The following is a 17288-nucleotide window of genomic DNA, read 5'->3' as shown; positions in this document are numbered from 1 at the left end:
GGATCTTTCTGGTGAATTTCTCCACATCCTGATTTTATTTTTTTCTTTTCAACAAACTTTCCCCTGTAAATCCCTCCTTCAGTGTAACCTTGTTAGCTTTGAGGACACACCCCTAGGCCTGGGCTTACAGCACTGCTTCTCTCCACCCCTTCCCTTTGCCTCAGTTTAAAGCGTCACGAGATTCCTCTGGTTCTCTCCCTTTGCTTTTAGCCCTCACCGGGGCAGGAGGGACCAAGGCTGGGCCCAGAACTCATAGTCCTAGGGTGACAGTGAAGGGGTAGGGAGGGGACAGTGACTCCCTTCCAACCCCTTCTTCATAGGGACTGTTGGCAAACAAAGAAAATCAACTGGGAAAATGAAGACTTGCTGGTAAGACAATAACCCTGGAAAGAGTGGTGGGGAGACGGGGCTGGGGGTCCTCAGAACCAAGGGTCTGTATTTTTGCAGCAGTGGTAGGATGAGAGTAGGTGAGCCGCAAGGTGAGAGACAGAAAGAGAGACTGATGAGAGAGTAAGACAAGAGAGCAAGCGTGAGAAACCAAAGAGAGACACAAAAAAAGAGAGACAGAGGAAGGGAGAGAAAGTGATAGTCACAGAAAAGGAGAGAAAGGAAATCAAAGATGAAAGAAACCAGAGACAAAGAAATAGGTACCAAAACAGTGAGATAGGTAAATATCGAGAAAGTGAGATCAACAAAACAACAGGGACAGTGGGGGCTGGAAACATGAGTTCCTTACATCTCTCAGTAGGGTTTCAAAGTAAAAATGAAGGCCAGGCGCGGTGGCTTACGCCTATAATCCCAGCACTTTGGGAGGCCGAGGTGGGTGAATCACGAGGTCAGGAGTTCAAGAGCAGACTGACCACCATGGTGAAACCCTGTCTCTATTAAAAATAGAAAAAGTAGATGGGCGTGGTGGCACATGCCTGTAATCCCAGTTATTCAGGAGGTTGAAGCAGGAGAATCGGTTGAACCCGGGAGTTGGAGGTTGCAGTGAGCCAAGATTGCGCCATGGCACTCCAGTGTGGGCGACAGAGTGAGACTCTGTCTCAAAAAAAAAAAAAAAAAAAAAAAAAAAAAAAAAAGAAAAAGAAAAGAAAAAAATAAACTATACTGGGATTTGATCACCTTATATTAATTAGGTTTACCAGGTTTGAAAATATGGAAGTAGTTCCCATCTGCAGGGACTCCTGTTTGAGTCACTTTTCTTCTCTCTTCTTCAGGAAAATTCCAGTTTTCTTCTTTGTGTGCAGTTTCCTGGAGCCCTGGGCATCTGCAGCTGTCAAGCGTCGCCCCAGTAAGGGCCATATTTCCTAGACTTTCAAAGATTACTTATTCCCAGAAATGATCAGATAGGGTTGTGGCTGACTGAAGACTGAGTGAGGCATCCATGGTCCTTCACACCCTCACTCTTCAATCCACCTTTGGGGCATGGGGATACCCTACTGGCTGGTTTTCCATGGTCAATGCTGGGTATGGAAAGTAAGTCCTGCCAGTAATCACAGTTGGCAGGAAGGCTAATCTGTGTGCTGCAGTGCCTAGTGCAGTGCCTAGGACAGATGGTGATTGGTAAATGTTGGGTGAATACATGGATGAATAAATAAATAGATTGATGGATGAATGGACCTCAACAATTTGGGGTGAGGACAGTATAAGGAGCATGTTTGATGTACCATGATGGTTAGGCCCATGCTTTTTGCATTTTTATTTTTATTTTTTTGAGATAAAGTCTCACTCTGTCACCTAGGCTGGAATGCAGTGACATGATCTCGGCTCACTGCAACCTCTGCCTCCCAGGTTCAAGTGATTCTTCTACCTCAGCCTCCCTAGTAGCTGGGACTGCAGGCATGTGCCACCATGCCTGGCTAATTTTTTATATTTTTAGTAGAGACGGGCTTTCACCATGTTGGTCAGGCTGGTCTTGAACTTCGGACCTCAGGTGATCCGCCTGCCTCAGCCTCCCAAAGTGCTAGGATTACAGGCGTGAGCCATGGCACCAGGCCCATGCTTTGCAAGTGAATAATACTTTTTCTGAAGTCTAGAGCGTCTCTGTTGTCAGATGAATCTTAGCAAGGCACTGGGGTTGGATATTTCCAAGAAGCCTTCCGTGGTGGTGAAAAACTCTCTTCCCTTGACCTTCCATTTGTGTAAGGAGAACACAATTTCCGTTCTATGATTTCTTATCAAATTGAGGATTTAATCCTTCTCATGATTATTTTCTTCTTTTTACTCTTCCCAGTTCTAAGATGTTAGGAGTAATTTAGTAGGGACCTTTATTTGATCTCTTAGAATGAATTTATGAAATCAAATGCATCCTCTATATTTTATTTAGGATTAGTGAATCCCAAGACTTCCCCAGGCCCCTATATCTGACAAAGATTCCTAAGAACTCTACTCTCCAGAAGCCCCTCTGAACTGGACCAAGATTGGCTCTGGAATCTCATTGGAATCCTAAAATTTGTGGTGTTTAAGGAATATTTTCTAGCCCGAACTACCAGAAATTTTCCAAACAGACTTCTGACCCTGTGCCATTCAGGACACCATTCACCTTTGGTTTCAAAAGGAACAAATGCCTAACCTCTCCAAAACGAACATTTTCCAGCACAGATTATTAGAGAGACTTTGTGCCTTGCATCCACTCCTTCCAGGATGAGTTGCAGGTGGATGGATTATAATCATAGATGCATGGAGGTAAAGCCAAACATGCTACCTCTAAGCAAGCTGGTATAATATTGAATTTTAAATAGTTATTATTATTGATGCATCCTGAAATCTTTAGAGTGGATGAAGTAGAATGACATGCTATCTCTTTTGCAGGATTCCCTGCCAATTCCAATTCTAATGGTGAAAATGAACTCTGTCCTAAGATCAGGATTGGCCAAGATGACTTACCAGGTGAGTAGCAATGTAGCCTATTGAAAATGCAGGCTTTCTATAAACCTGATATATATATTTTTTATTTGGGAAAGTTGCGGAAAGGAATAAAACCAATCTCATTTTAGACTTTTCATTTTGTATTCCCATTCTGTAGGGTTTGATCTGATCTCTCAGTTCCAGGTAGATAAAGCAGCATCTAGAAGAGCTATCCAGAGAGTAGTGGGATCAGCTACATTGCAGGTGGCTTACAAGTTGGGAAATAATGTAGACTTCAGGATTCCAACTAGGTAATCTATCAAAAATATTTTAATCTAATTATCTGACTCAAATGCATTAAAATGGATAGCTATCCAATGTTAGGGTTTTCTTATGATCAATGTTTCTTGGATTATAATTGTATTTAAAGATGAAGAAATTTATTTACCTGCCTGTCTTCAGTGCCTGAATACTGCATTTCATGTTTTCAGTATGTAATTTACTTTCCATTCCAGGAAAAAGCATCACTGAGACTATTATACATTGATTCAGGACATGTTCTTATTACCTTGCTTTCTGTTTTTCTATAATTTGTCTGGTTTTGACTGAAAGGACCCTCTGTGAAAAGTGCCAGAGGGTAAGCGTAAATTTAACCAGGAGCCACAGAGTGGTTAGAAGACTCACAATGGTGCTGTTCAAGTGTCCTGGTGCTGAAATAGAGCCACACGTCCACTGCTTGGCTCCTGGCAGACATCAAACCAAAGCAAAACTAAAATAATTATAATAGAAACAATGATAGTAATACTAACAACATCAAATCCTGCACTTCACTGATTTCTTTCTCTGGAACTAAGCCTTTTGCTCTTTATTTGTAACTAAGGTACTTTAGTGTATGTGTTGAGTCCTGTCATCATTGTGAATGAATCTCAGCAATTTAGTTTTGATATCACCTAAATACCTTATTTATGATTATGATAATTATTATATGCTTTAGCACAATGTAAAAAAGTTAGAATTAAGATTCCTTTAGTAGATAAATAAGACAATTAGGACTTCGATAGAAATTAAGGTGTAAAGGTAAATAATGATTAATTAGATCAATAAAATAATATAGAAACTCAATGTATATAGAAACTCAATGTATATAAAAAAAATTTTGAACAAATTAGAACAATCTGATGTAATAGTACCAGATTACAGCTAGAAATTCATGTTTTGAACATACTATATATTATTGTATAATACAATAATAGTACATTATATGAACTCTTTCTATAAATTTACTAATTAACAATAATCTCATTCTCATCACAATCCTGTGATATAGGGGCATTATTAACCTTTTTTTTCTTAAATCAGGGATCCCCAACAGTTTAATTTACTTGCATAAGGTGAGTGGGTTGGAACGTGCTGGAAAGACTGAATCCCAGGCAGAATGGTTGCAAAGGTTGTACTTCTAACCACTACTCCATACTGACTCTGGAAAACCATTCACATCTGGAAAGATTAAGGACGTGATAACAGTGACACTCACTGTTTTTTTTCCTCATAATTTCTTTTCATGTATGGAAGTGCCAGTTGTGTTGCTAAAAAAGCTTTAAAAATTCAGTTTTTTCTTTCTCAAATAATTAAGCAAAACATGAGGTCCTCAGTGCTGACCTGATTTTCTCTTCTAAGATTTGAGGTACTGTCATTAAATCTTAAGTTCAGAGATTGATCAATGTGCTGCCACGTGGCTTCCTTACCTCCTGCTCAACTTCGTTGTTGCTTTTCTCGAAATGCCTAGAGCTATCACTAAATAGTGTACCCAGGCTATATCTAATGCCTCACATTTGCTACCCTTGACTCCCTGCTCCCATAAAGACTGAAAAATCTTGTTTTACTGTCAAGCCTTATTACAAGATAAGGAAAGAAGGAGGAAGAAATTAGGAAAAGAAAGTAGAGAATAAAAAGAGAAGGAGGAAAGTTAGAGGACTGAGACATGTGGAATTCCAAGTAAAGTTTATTCTTGGGAAAGTACTTAGACTATCTTTACTTCAGTTCCCTCAATTTAAAATTAGGAATAATAACTATGTCATAAGGTTGCTATGCAGAGTAGGTGTTCATAACTGGAGAGTGCTTGAAGAACCCAGTCCACGCTGGTATTGGGTAAGTGTTTATTATTAGTGGTGAAGAGCACTAGACGGAGAGAATGCATGCATATGAAAGTCTTTTCTCCTTAGAGGATCCTTTCTTTACAATCTGCCCTCCAAGTCCTGCTAATTCAAAAGCCAGGTGACAAGGAGACTAGGGATGGGAATTGCTCTCGGCCATGCAGGGTACAGACAATGTTGGTATAAAGGGACTTTCTGTGCTGGAGAACATAGGCTCCCAGACAGTGAAAGAAACTATTAGCAGGATCTTTGTAGGAGGAAAATATTACGGTATATGGAACTGATGGGAAAGAGTCACAATTTATCCTTATTTATCTTTTCTATTTTTTGAAAGACTTAAGAGACACATACTTTTTTTTTTGCTGCTTTTTATTCCTTATTTTAGGCATAATAGTTTTACACTCTCAACTCCCACTAACAAACGTGTTATCTTTATTTTCCTTAAAAACACAGTCTTGGATTAAGGTCACAAATAAATGTTTCAAGGTCCAAAGACTATTTAATCTTTCATTCAAACCCTTATGATTCTTCATTTAAGGTACTCTTTGAAGGCTGTAATATAATGAAATAAATCATTTATAGGTACAGCTTATTTTAAATTATGCATGCTGTCAAGTTTACTTACTGATGTGCATAGCATGTTTGCAAGAACAGAATTTCAGGTATTCCAAGGAAAGACAATGGGACTGACTGTTCCATAAATTAAACTTGTGAGACTTTTAAGTGGTCTTAGGTATACACAAATACATATATGTTTTATTAGTATAAATACCAAAATGAATTTTCTCTTCTTACCATATTGACATACTATACTAGCCTAGTTTAAAAGATCAAAGATCAATAACAAGATAATCTAGATTATTTCTACACATATTCACACACATATATTATCTTCATATATACGGAGAGAAAGAGACAGATACCATTAGTTTAACAACGTAGCTATAAAAATGAGGTATTCATTTAGCCATCTCAAACCTACCCTCCATCATTTTAAATTAATTATTTTCTTTTTTTAGTTTTTGGCATTACATACACCAAGTCAGAGATATATTAAGACATTATGTCCTTTCCTACCTTTAACATAATCTCTTCATTGAGTGGGAAAGATTGAATGAAACACAAATTGGGAGAACTCCCTCAGTTAACCCCAGGATGTATTTTCACAAGAGTCACCTGAACACATTACTGGGACTTCCAGAATTGAAACAAAATAGATTTTTTAAGGGAACTGATTATATTCTACAGTTTTGTTCGGTATATCTATAGACAGATGTATAGATAACACAGATTAGGTTATTTTTGAAGCCTGGAAAAATAATGCTTAAGGAAGAGAAGAAGAAGCATTAGATTTTATTGTCCTTTTAAAAAACCTCATGCTTCAACGATAACTATCTTGGACAAAAATAAGAAAATAAATTATTTAAGCATCTGGTTAAATCCCAATCATTAATTAAAAATAATAATCAAAATAATCTATTTATAATTTAAATGGACACTTGCCCAATTTCACAATTGAGTGAAACTTGAAAACTATCTCCCAGCTCCAAATTTATTGAGGTAAGTTAGGTAAGATGTACAAACTTCCATAAGGTTTTATAATTATACAATACTCAGTGCATTTTTTGTGAATAGTGAATCTTAGCTTCTTTTCTAGAGGTTATTCTGGAATAGATATAATTCTGAAAAATATAAAGTCAAAGAAAATGTGACAAACTGATAGATAAACAGGAAATATATTAAAAACAAATATCTGGAGTGATGTAGTAGACAGTTTCATATGGGGGAAAAAAGTCAGTAAATGGTTCTCGTATAATTTTTTCTTTAGCTCCGTATTGCATATTTTAAAATGTACACTTGATGGTTATAAAACATAGGCAGTAACTGAAAACTTTGCAATATGAATAATACACATCACCAGTGAAAAAAATGTGTATGGATAAAATAATTCATCCCGCACCCTAAATACAAACCAGTCATATTACAAAGTAATGGTTAAAAAAATACTTTTATGATGAAAGAGTATTCAGATGAAAAGTTTAACCTTTTTGTTATCTTTAGAAAACTAACAAAGCAATAAAATTTGTTGAGATAGATGACCCATTTTATTGAAGGCTTATAAAAATACTTGCATAGAAAGAAGCTGAAGATTTGTTTATGTTGTTATAAGACATAATAAAGTTTTATAATTAAAATCATAGTAAAGATAGAAGATCTTAGCAAATTAAAGAGGGCTACATAACAAGAATTTGACTTGAAGGAAGGTTATTTGGGATTCTGGGTCCTGGTCCATAACTGTTCTCAAAAATATAAAATTTTTATTGTTTAGCACAGAAAATTCATTAGCATTTAGTTTGCCTAACATTTCTTCCTTGCTTACGTATTTTTCTATGCTTAGAAGGGGAAATGTAAAAAGACATAATGTTTAAGTCCTTGAAAGACGATGCTTACATTTAACATGCTGATTTTTACAGTTCAGTCTTCAGCTTTTAGCAGCTTGGCTTCAGCAGAAGAATATCCAGGTAGCTGGTGCAGGTCCAGACCACAGTCTCTGTATAGGGTAGAGATGCCTCAGGGATACTACTGGTTTTATTCTGCCATTTAAAGCAGGAAAGGAGTTAGCAATGATACAGACTTAGTTGGCAGATTAAGGAACAACTGGGCCGGATGCAGTGGCTCACACCTGTAACCCCAGCACTTTGGGAGGCTGAGGCAGGCAGATCACCTGAGGTCAAGAGTTTGAGACCAGCCTGACCAACATGGTGAGACCCCGTCTCTACTAAAAATACAAAAAATAAGCCAGGCATGGTGGTGGGCACCTGTAATCCTAACTAGTTGGGAGGCGGAGGCAGGAGAATTGCTTGAACTTGGAAGGTGGAGGTTGCAGTGAGCTCAGATGGCGCCATTGCACTCCAGCCTGGGCAACAAAGTGAGACTCCATCTAAAAAAAAAAAAAAAAAAAAAAAAAAAAGGCAACAATTGAGTTGCAGTAGAGAAGTAAGAATTGGTCACTTTTCCCTTGTCACACATCCAGTGTGACAAACTGCTACTTTAACATCATAATTTGAACTCCCTAAAAAAAGACAAACATGCTCAGTGTGAAGATGCTCCTGAAGTCCTCAGTTACTGATTCTCAAAATACTTATATGGGTCTGGGATATAATTGTGGAGTGAAAATCCAAGCAATTATGGAAATAACAAATAATCTTAACATGTTACTTTAAAATAAAAAAAATTAGAAGCTGCTAACTGCTTTAATTAAATCGTTTCATAAGCTAGTACTGCTGATTTACATTCCTAATGATCTCCTCTCTCACTTGTGGATGAAATGTTGCCAAGAACTTTGCAAGAATGTATTTTTTGGCTGAGATGAAATTGCTGAACAGTAGCTCTTTGGGTAGTATAAATAGTAATATTGTTGGGATTATGTGGCATTGGGAACCTTCCTTAGCCATGAGGGAGAGTGTTTTTAAAATGTGTATTTTAAGATGGACCATGAATGCACACGAACGATTGAACTTCTGTAAAGGTCTTTATGAACAGTCATGAAAGAACAAACGGTACATAGTTTTTTACACTGCAGCCTTTCGGTAGGTCTGGCATCTGAAATAGCCTCAAAAGGGAATATGGTAAATACATATGGGTACAGGAAACAAGATTCATATTTACTATTTAAAAATTTTACTCAGGAATTTATATCCCAGTGGACTGCCTGAAGAATACTCCTTCTTGACGACATTTCGAATGACTGGAAGCACACTCAAAAAGAACTGGAACATTTGGCAGATTCAGGATTCCTCTGGGAAGGAACAAGTTGGCATAAAGATTAATGGCCAAACACAATCTGTTGCATTTTCATACAAGGGACTGGATGGAAGTCTCCAAACGGCAGCCTTTTCGAATTTGCCCTCCTTGTTTGATTCCCAGTGGCATAAGATCATGATTGGCGTGGAGAGGAGTAGTGCTACTCTTTTTGTTGACTGCAACAGGATTGAATCTTTACCTATAAAGCCAAGAGGCCCAATTGACACCGATGGCTTTGCTGTGCTGGGAAAACTTGCAGATAATCCTCAAGTTTCTGTTCCAGTAAGTATAAAACCACACACTATGGCACATTAAAGCAAAACTAGATTGGTAAAAATGAATATCTCAAGCATCTTTGATAATCAGCTGAGTGTAGCCTGTTCTGGATAGAATTTGGAATCAGAGGAATTTAGGTAGATAGCTTCTGGTCTTGAGGAGCTTAAAGCTGGAAAGTGTTACATGCCCACCTAGCACACCCAGAGTCTTTCTGAGGCAACTTAGAAAGAAAGCCATACTAATGTGGCACATATTGTGTACACATAACTAATGAGAATCTTCAAAATAAGGTTGAGGTGGGTGACAGATTCAGTTAGTCAAGAATCCTATGCTTCTTGGAAGCAATGAACTTTGAAATGAAAGGATTTGGATTGGCAAAAAGGGAGGAGAAAGTACATTCTAGCTGAGGGAAACACCATTAAGGGAAAAAGAGAATAAGTAGACCACATTCAAAGGCCTAGGGACTCACTGATTTGGATGATATGTATATATGAAAAAGTGTGTGTGTGTGTGTGTGTGTGTGTGTGTGTGTGTGAGAGAGAGAGAGAGAGAGAGAGGGAGAGAGAGAGGAGGGTGATATACTATCTTCAGAGTGGTGAGAGATGAGGGTAGAAAGCCATAAGATGTCTGGTCAACAAGAATGAAAGTTATATAGATGCATGATATGGATTTATTTAGAAGTAGGTCTTGCATGATGTGTGGTAGAAGTGAAGGATTTTAGAGCTCTGTTCATGATTTTGCTGCAGAGATCCCCAGATATTAATGTAAGGAATTATATGTTGACACAATAATTGTGCCAACTAGTACCAGATAGTTCTATCATTTTGAATTGTTATACTTTAACTGAGCAATGCTTTAAAAGGATGTTTTATAATATTATGATAGGAATTTAGAAAATGCATCTTAGAGGACAAGTGTTCTTTTGAAGGAAACAAAGGAATTTAGAGCTCAATACATAAACCATTGATGCCGACCTCTCTTTCTCTCATACTAGCTTGGAGCTGTTAAATTCTAGTCACAAAACCCATATCATGGAGTGTAGCAGGGTGATACAATGATTTCAAATTGTTTCTGTGCACGTCTCCAAAGAATAAAAGGTTATCAGGGATCTCAGTAATGGAATTGTTCAAATAACTTGTTTTCAAGGGAAGAATTGTGATTAGTGTGAAGGGTAGTGTGAAATTTCTATATTCTGTGATGGACAGGAAGCAATTTGTAACTGCCATATTACTTCTCTGACTTGTAGACTCTTGAGAAAGTATTTCTTCATTTAATGAGTTATCACACCTCAAGTGGCTGGGTGAGAAACCCGATTGGACTACTGTTGTGCCATCTTGAAATTCTGTGCAGCAAGATCTTTGCAATGACACTGGAAAGGTTCTCAGACAATACTGAATTTCTGCAAGTAGCTATTCATTTCCGGGCCATGGGTGAAGGGGAAGATACTTTAGGTTACCTCCTCACTATTACAAACATCAATCAAGTATTTTAAACATTTATTTATTTATTCATGGGATTAAAAAAACTTAAGTCTTTATAACACTAAATTCCGTGAGCTAAGATGCTATTAATTTGTCTTATTGCCAGAGCAGTAAACTGAAGTTTTACTATTACTTCATTATCCTATAGCCTTGCCAATAATGTCAGAGCTGATTGTAGATTTTTCTGCCAACTCTATTCGCTCATCACAATGGAGACAAGTTAGTACCAATTACTTTCTATTTTATTCTACCACATGCAGGAGTGCAACCAGAAACCTGGCAGCTGGCTTTACATTGTGCTTCTGGTCCACCAAGAAGCTTTTCTAAATCAGTATACCATAGCCAATGTTAAAAAATATTTGAAGTAGGCATGTACAAGTATCTTCCTTCAGACTGAATTCTGACTCCCTTATCAGGAAACACAAAAAAGACTTGAGCCTAACAGCCCATTAACATTCCATACTGGCTGATGATGGTGGAAGTGTGACAGTGACAATGGCAGCTAAACTGGATCAAGGTTATAAGCCAAAACAATCCTGTCCACATTTAACAACTGGAAGTGACAACGTGAAGCTCAAACTTCTCACCAAAATGTATTTCTCAAACTTCATTTTATATAAGATAAGGAATTAGAACACTATGTAAGAAAAGCCAACTTACACTTTTTAAAAACATCATCTTAATATGCTTAATATACCAATTCAAGTTTTCGAAATGCTTTTATTCCCATTAACTTATTTGATTCTTGCAACAATCTTGTAAGATAGAAAGTACAGATAGCATTATCTCCATTTCTCAGCTGAGGAAGTGAACTCACACAGATCTATTAACTTGTAAGAAATAGTGTTAGGCACAACATTTCTAATCTACCTTATCTTCTGCTATGCCAACTAGCCTTCCTTTGGGATAAAGAAAAATGCATGCAACCACATGTTTTTCCTTATAAAGAATCTCATTATTCTTACTTTGAAAGGCATTTGTGATTTGCCTTTAGAATTTACTTTGCAGGAAAAACCAAATAAATTTTTTAAAAGTGGGAAGTTTGTACAGTATGAAACATGTCCTCAGACATTAATCCAACTTGCTTATTTACCTAGTAAACTTTCATTGAATGTGTAAATATTGGGTATACAAAGAGAAATAAATCACAGACTTTTTCTTCAGTCTATTGAGAATAAGGAGTTGAGACAAGTAAAGGATCATCACAATATAGCATGATAAGTACCATGATAGTGGCTAGTGCTGCGTGCCAAGAAACACACAGAAAAAATATCTCCTCACTCAGATAAGAGCAGGGAGGCATGACAGTGGGGGCCAGGGATGTTTCTTAAGGGATTTGATGTCTGAAAGGAGTCCTGGTGGTGAAAACATCATCCAGGAGAAGACAAGGTACAATGCTCCAGACAGACGGGCACTCGTTTGGAAATTCCCACGTGTATCAGTTCTTCCATTTTCAAGCTTTGTTAGTGTTCCCATATTGTTCCTTATTTTTCAAAACTGAAGGTAGTCAAACACTCATAGAAGCCCACAGACAAAGCCTGTGTGTCCATGAGTTGTCCTTAGCCCCTTGTTTTAATTTTATGGCCTATTTTCTTAGACTTATCACCAATTTGGTTGAAATCTGAAGCTGCTGACAGTTGCTGAAGATGAACAATGACTACCTGTCCCTTGGAGGACTTAGAGAGTGATGGATAGTGGTATGTACATATTCTGAGAGGTAGAAGAACTGTACTGATAGGTCACCATTCTCTCAATTTGGAGATGCAAATATTCAATATTACTGTGTTAGAAATTTTAAATTAAAATGAAATAGCACAAAAATACCATAAAAACAATAAGAAAAAGTGTAGTTTTACATTTTCCTTTATGGAATTGAATTCATTCTAATCTTTGACACTCTACATTAATTGAGGAATTTTTTCAGAGTCAACCCTTGCTTTTCTTTAGTAAATAAATCAAAAGCAAAATATTCCTTCTAAAGGGATTATCATATGTCAAAAAGTAGCCCAAGGAACTTCATAATAAAAAATGCAATTGAAAACAACATTTGATAGATCACTGATGCTAAAAGAGTCACTTATATGGTACTTGTTTGCTATTTTCCACCTGCCTATCCTATCTTTTGTCCCCTTCTTTTGTAAGTTGAAAAAGAAAGCCAATTTCAAAAGGTTTTCATAAGCTTGTGATATAGCTGTTCACGTGGTCTACATCTCAAACATCTTCTCATCATTCATGGTTATTTAGTGGGCTCGGAGCATTTTATATTTTTTCCCAATGCACTGCTGTAATACATTGTTAGTTTGATTTTAAAACAATAAATCCCATATATTTTATTCTCCTTTGTGCCAATATTTTAGGATGGTGCCATTTATCCCACTGCAAAGCTTGGTTTCCTGGCAGTCTACTATAAAAACATGTTATTTTATGACAGGTTCTTTATTTTTTGTTGTCAGCATGATAGCCTAGGAGAATTATTTGGTACAGCTCTATTAGAAAACAAAGTTGGCCTTTCTCCCTTTTCAGAGATATATGCTGGGAGTCTGGGCTTGTTTGAGGGAGGATAAAAGTTTATGTGGCTTAACAAACATATGGCTCAAACCATTTTTTTTTACCTGTGCATATTCCAAAGAAGCCAACATGGAACGTGATTAATTGGACAGACTTACTGCTTTAAAAAGTATATTATCAAATGCATGGCTCTGTGTTTATTTTCACTAGATTCAGAGGAGAGCTGGCAAAACTGTTGTTGGAAAAGCTATATATACTTTTCTCCATCCACAGAATTGAATCACACTAACTACCACATGTAAAAACAATATAAGTTTCATGAATTATAACATGGGAAAAATAAATTGTGAGGTTGTGATTAATATTATTTCTGATATTTGAGAAATACTATTGGAAAGTTGTGTTTCTAGTAATTTAGGAAATGCATGCTATCTATTATGCATAAAACTATTGAGTTTGCTTATTAAGTTGTTTTTGACGAGTACATCTTTTACAAATACTCTTTCAGTTGGAAGTAAAAATTAAATTAAAAAGAAAAAATGGCAATATTTTCTATACATATCGATAGGAAATATTTTTATAAAACTTTGATTTGATTAAAACGTTTTTGAGTGCTGTCAAAACAATTTTATTTTATATTTTGGAGATGAAACTCAGCCTGCTGCATTGTAGACCATATTAACAACCTCAGCTCGGTTTTCCACTAGGTGGCAATGAAATGGGGAAGCACAGAACTGAGAGCTGGTGACACAGTAGAAGCCATGATTGGAAGTAGGGGCTGTGGATAGCTAGAATAAAAACTGAATAATGATCAAACTTGCTTTTAACAGAAAACTAAAAACACTGAATTTTTTTTATTGACCTCAGCTGTGCCCATAGTGTTGCAATAAAAAAAATCAGTGTGCTATTAGTTTTTTTATTTCTATAAAAAATGTACATGGGCTAAGACCATAAAGAAATCTTTGTTCATGTTAATCTCTGCTTGCTTAATTTCTTTGGTTACAACGTGGTGTCAGTAGAATCATGGGCTTTCAGAGCTGGAGGAAACTTTGCATCTATCTAATCCCAACCTCTCAGTTTATCATGAAGAAACTGGAACCCAGACAGGGGAAGGGAACTGCCACAAATCATGATCAAACCAGAAAGGCAAATACTATCAATTGTTTCTTCACTATATTTCTTATCCATCTCTATGTACTCATTCATTAATATTCAGTAACTATTTATTAAACATCTGCTAAGTTATAGGCCTTATTTTCGGTGGTGGTGAAAGCAGATGAAATTAATGCTCCAATGTCGCTTACATTCTGGGGAGAGGAGACAGACACTATAAATACATGAGTATATGTAGAGTATGCCAGGTGGTCATAAATGCTACGGGGAAAAATGAAGCAGGATATTGGAGTGCCTTGAGTGAAGGGCCTCATTGAGAGGAAAATATTTTGGCAGAAACCTGAAGGAGTTGAGAGAATTAGCATCCAGATATCTGGGGGAGGAGGATTCCAGGAAAAGAGAACAGTGAGTGGAAAAGGGTCTGGTGTAGGTGTATGATGTCTGAGAACTCCCTGGCAGTCAGTGTGGCTGGAATGAGACTGAGAAAGGAGGTATTGAGGCTGGAGAGGTAACATAATGGAGATGTGGTTGAGAAATTGTGTTAGTACTTTGGCTTTCACACTGTGTGAGATGGGTGGCTACCAGCTGGTTTTGAATAGATAAGCAACATGTTCTCATCTTTTAAAAGGATCTCCTTGGCTGCTAGTTTGATAATATACTGTAGGAGAAGGGAGAGAAGGACATAAGTGTGTAGGAGAAAGGGCTACTTAAGAGCCACTGCAATAATTCAGGCAGAGACAGCCTTGGTTTAGACCAGGGTGGTAGAGGTGGAAATGATGCAAAGTGATACAAACCTAATATATTTTGAAGTAAAGAAAACAGGATTTGGGGTATGAGAGAAAAAGAGGAATCAAGGATGACACCAATACTTTCGGCATGAGTAATTGGAAGTATAGACGTGCCATTTACTGTCATGAGAAAGGCTGTGAGAAGAGCAGGTGTCAGGGAGAATATCAGGAGTCAGTTTGGATATTGGAGTTAGTTTGATCATTACTAGACATCTAGATGAAGTTGGTAAGTAGGCAGATGTGTGCTTTCGAAGTTCAACACATAGGTTCATTTGGGAATAGAACTCTGGGAATTGTCAACATACGTATGGTATTGAAAGTCAGGAAATCACCAAGAGACAAGTGTAACAGAGAAGTCCAAGAACTGAGTCCTGAAATATCTCTAAATGAAAACATTTAGAGATTGCTGAGATGAGGGACATTTGTCAAAAGAGATTAAGAAGGAGCAATCAGTAATATACAAGAGGACCAGAAGATTTTGGTGCCCTGAAAGTCAAGGGAAAATAGTATTTCAAAAACGATAGAATAAGAAACTGACTCATATGCTGTAGATAGGTCAAATAGTTGACCATTGGATTTAGAAATCAAAGAGAGTGATCTTGAGAAAAGACCTATTGGAGTGTTGGGAGTGAAAGCCCAATTGGAATGTATTCAAGAGAAAATGAGAAGAATTGGAGACAATAGTTATAGACATCTCTTTTGAATTTTGCATAAAGAGGAACTGAGGATGGCAGCTGAAGGGGTATGTAAAATGTGGGGAGGATTTTTTTTTTTTTTATCTGACAGATAACTCAGGATGCCTCATCATAGCTCAGAGTGTAACACTTCTTGTTGCTTTATTGCAGTAGCCTCCTTCTGCCTCAAAGGATTAGGCATTGATGACCAAATGAATTTCCTCAAAACACCCTTCTAAATCAAGAAAGCTCTCCCTATCCCTATCTTTTGCACAAAAAAATGTTTTAGTGACAATTTAATAATAATCTACCAAATAATATTTAAATTCCTTAGCCCTGAAGTCAAGGTGAAAAAAAATCTGATGTCTACTCTACCCCAGCAAATTTGGTCTCTTCTCTATATATACCACTTCCTACCCTTGGGACTTGTTGTAACCCCTCTATGTAAACCCTGATCTTTACCCTCTGTGTTTCTGCTTGTAGTAACAGAAGTAGGGCTTCAGGGCCCCACTCATGTATGTGCATGCACATATATGCACATGTTATATGATCCCTTCATTGATGACCTGAGCCAGAAAAATACTTCTGTCATCTCCACTGCTATAGTATTTATCATCAAAACATTTTATGCTTAGCTACTGCCTTACATGCTAGACATTTTTGTGTCTTTCATGGTGTCTATCGCAAAGCACATGAATGTGTTATATGAAAATATGTTGAATAAATAAATAAGCATGCCTCAGGTCTGCTAACTCCAAGTCTACTGCTTTCTCCTTTCACGATTCTGCTGTAGTCTTTGGTATGATCCAGTGTTGAGTTAAATATGAGTGCTGCCTACATCCCTAGCACTATGTCTGGAACAGCATGGTTTAGTCTACATAGAATTAGGAAAATTTTCTAATTTTGAGGCAGCTGAGAGCCTCCTGCTCAGTAATCAGGAAGCTTCACTTGGAGGAGGTCTTTTATGATGGTATTAACAAACATTTGGTCATAAACTGAAAGGAAAGATGAGATCTGAGAATACAAGTGTTCCTTTAAATCTTTGTTGTCACTGAAGACAAAAGCTTAATGAAACATCTGTCCTATTAAAGAGCTAGTTTTTTTGGTGTTTTATAGTGGTAAAATTTAATCATAATTCAGTTTGCAAAAATCAAACCTTGTGCCAATCTCATTAACAATGAGCCAAGTTTCATAGTCATTAACATTTTCTCTCAGGAGGAAAAGATAGTTGTCTGCAGTTAGTTTTTGTTTAGTTCTTATGAAGGGCTTAAATACCTTATTAATCTTTCTTAACAACCTGGCAAAATAAGTAGAAATCATTAACCTTGGTAAAAGAACAGAGAGTTGGGGCCAAAATTCCTTGCTTAAATGTGTTGTCAGCTGACCATTATTGTAACCTTGAGGATTGAATTATACATTTACATTGTCCTATAGAAAATAATTGAATAGGCCAGATGTGGTGGCTCAGCACTTTGGGAGGCCACGGCGGGTGGATCAAGATGTCAAGAGATCGAGTCCATCCTGGCCAACATAGTGAAATCCTGTCTCTACTAAAAATACAAAATTTAGCTGGATGTGGTGGCACGCGCCTGTAGTCCCAGCTACTCAGGAGGCTGAGGCAGAAGAATCGCCTGAACCCAG

General features: G+C 37.1%; 1 protein-coding gene across 3 annotated transcripts in view; it reads left to right on the top strand.

Moving 5' to 3' along the window:
- Nucleotides 1-17288, top strand: part of COL9A1 (collagen type IX alpha 1 chain) — a 178234-nt gene that overhangs the window by 90229 nt on the left and 70717 nt on the right. The window contains exons 1-5 of one of the 3 annotated variants that reach the window (XM_050789712.1): nt 196-369; nt 1221-1294; nt 2815-2892; nt 3029-3161; nt 8693-9089. In XM_050789712.1, the coding sequence (XP_050645669.1) occupies nt 356-369; nt 1221-1294; nt 2815-2892; nt 3029-3161; nt 8693-9089 (696 nt within the window). In that variant the 5' untranslated portion in view covers nt 196-355. Of the gene's footprint in view, nt 1-195; nt 370-1220; nt 1295-2814; nt 2893-3028; nt 3162-8692; nt 9090-17288 lie in introns of those variants that run through there. The other 2 variants (XM_050789713.1, XM_050789714.1) reach the window with 2 other exon arrangements.

Source organism: Macaca thibetana, chromosome 4 (genome assembly GCF_024542745.1).
Source record: "Macaca thibetana thibetana isolate TM-01 chromosome 4, ASM2454274v1, whole genome shotgun sequence".
Taxonomy (NCBI): domain Eukaryota; kingdom Metazoa; phylum Chordata; class Mammalia; order Primates; family Cercopithecidae; genus Macaca; species Macaca thibetana.
This window is presented reverse-complemented; position numbering and strand designations above follow the sequence as displayed.